The following is a 1,900-nucleotide window of genomic DNA, read 5'->3' on the forward strand; positions in this document are numbered from 1 at the left end:
TACCCAGCAGTTCCACTTTCTGGAATCTGTCCTAGTTACATACTTTCAGTTTTAGGCTAGGCATTAACCCCACTTCCCCACCAAAGTCTTGGGAAAAGCGAGCTATAGCGTTTGGGAGATAGCGAACGCAAGAAAGCAGTCAGGAGGAAGGCGGAATATCCTACTACACCCAAAAAAGCCAAACCCACTGCCGTGGAGTCCATTCTGATTCATAGAGACCCCATAGGGTTTCCAAGGCTGTGAATATCCTACTATGCCGCGGCCAAGAGAGCTCCAGCTCATTACCACTAAATCACCAGGGATCTTAACCACAGCTATCTTTCTATTACCTTGGCGCAATGGTACCACTTCCACTGAATTCTGGGAATCGTCCCGGAAGGCCGTTTACTCCTTGCTTTCTCCAAAAGCTGAGCCTGCACGCGACGCACACAGCGCTCCGCGCGGGGGCGCCCCCTCTAGGCCCGCCAGGCCCACACCTCTCGGAGCGAGGTGGCTCTTCCCCGCCGCACCTCAGACCTGACCTGGAGACGCGCCTTTGCGCGGCGGCAGCGCGTGGAGACGTGGCGGCCGGGACCAGGGCCGGGGACGAGCTTGCAGGGAGGAGGCGCCCAGGGTGGGAAGGGGGCTGAGCACGAGCCCCCGAGATCGCCAACATCCAGAAGGGCTCAGACGGATGCAGAAACCGAGACAGCCGGGACGGAAGGCCCGTTCACGCAGAGCCCCGGGCCCCTGAGCCCCGGATCTTCCCTCTAAAACCTCCGCACCTGCAGTTTCCGCCTTAGCCCGCAGCGCTCCTTCCATACGCTCAGGCCCGAACACTTGACGCCGGTCTTTCTCTCACACCCCACGTCAGATTAGTCAGGAAATCGTGTTTCCTCTGTGGCTAATTATGCGCTTCGATCTGCACAATCCATCTTTTTCTCGCTCTCTGAATTTGAGCACTGGGCTCTCCTGATAAAGGCGGGAAGATAATTTGACTCGAGACGCTCGGCTCGCCCAGGCCGCGGGGCTCGAGGCCCTTAGTCCCGGAATGAATCGTGCGGTTGGGCCGCCGTTGCGCCTTATCTGTGGTTTCTACCCCTTAAAATCAGCCTCTTCCGGGCCTGTCCTCGAGGGCCAGGGGCAGGGCTGGGTCCCCTCAGCGCGGATCCTCTGTCAGGAACCCCACACCCTTCCAGTTCAGTTCAGGCGGCGCTTTATTGGGTTTCTTCGAACCCCGCGAGGCCCCAGTGCCTCCCACCCCCCGCAACCGCTGCCCTCCCTGCTCCACGCGGTCTCACCGGCTCGTAGTAACGTCCCGGGTCAGTCCGAGCTCCGGGGTCCCCCGACAGGGAAGGACAGGTTGCCCCCACAAGGGATCGAAAACGGTCCTGAAACGGCAGAAAGGGAGAGGTGGAAACAGATGACAGGAAAGGGCAGAAATCCCATGTGATTTCCTGATCTAAAGGGACCATGAAGTTAAAGCCGGCCTCCTCCGGAACCGTTACCTCCCATCGCCCGTGAAGGTGAGTCGCGTTCCCCTCCCCAGCTGGAGTAAGCAGACACCCAGGGCCTGGCTATCAGAGCGTGCAATCCCTTGTAGCACGTCTCTCCCCACGCTTTCTATGGATTCCAAGGATGCAGCTGATAACTTTTTTTCAAACTATCCTTATGTGAAGAAAGAATACTTTAAAATTTTTATTTATTGATGTACTTTAAGTGAAAGTTTACAATTCAAGTTAGTCTCTCATACAAAACTTTATACATAGTTAAGTAACCCTGGTTGCTCTCCCTACGCTCTGACAGCACACTCCTCCTTTCCACCCCTGATTTCCCGTGTCCATTCAGCCAGCTCCTGACCCTCTCTGCCTTCTCATCTCACCTCCAGACAGGAGCTGCCATTTTGTCTCATGAATCTACT

The 1,900-nt window shown here is 56.3% G+C and overlaps 1 protein-coding gene across 1 annotated transcript in view; it reads left to right on the forward strand.

The window, feature by feature from the left end:
• Window positions 1–1,030: 1,030 nt before the first annotated feature.
• LOC101342807 (uncharacterized) overlaps window positions 1,031–1,900 on the forward strand; it is a 48,238-nt gene continuing 47,368 nt past the window's right edge. Inside the window, exons 1-2 of the mRNA XM_023724608.1 lie at window positions 1,031–1,341; window positions 1,448–1,505. Of these exons, the coding sequence (XP_023580376.1) occupies window positions 1,031–1,341; window positions 1,448–1,505 (369 nt within the window). The remainder of the gene's footprint in view (window positions 1,342–1,447; window positions 1,506–1,900) is intronic.

This window comes from Trichechus manatus, unplaced genomic scaffold, assembly GCF_000243295.1.
Source record: "Trichechus manatus latirostris isolate Lorelei unplaced genomic scaffold, TriManLat1.0 scaffold00250, whole genome shotgun sequence".
In the NCBI taxonomy this organism is placed as follows: Eukaryota; Metazoa; Chordata; class Mammalia; order Sirenia; family Trichechidae; genus Trichechus; species Trichechus manatus.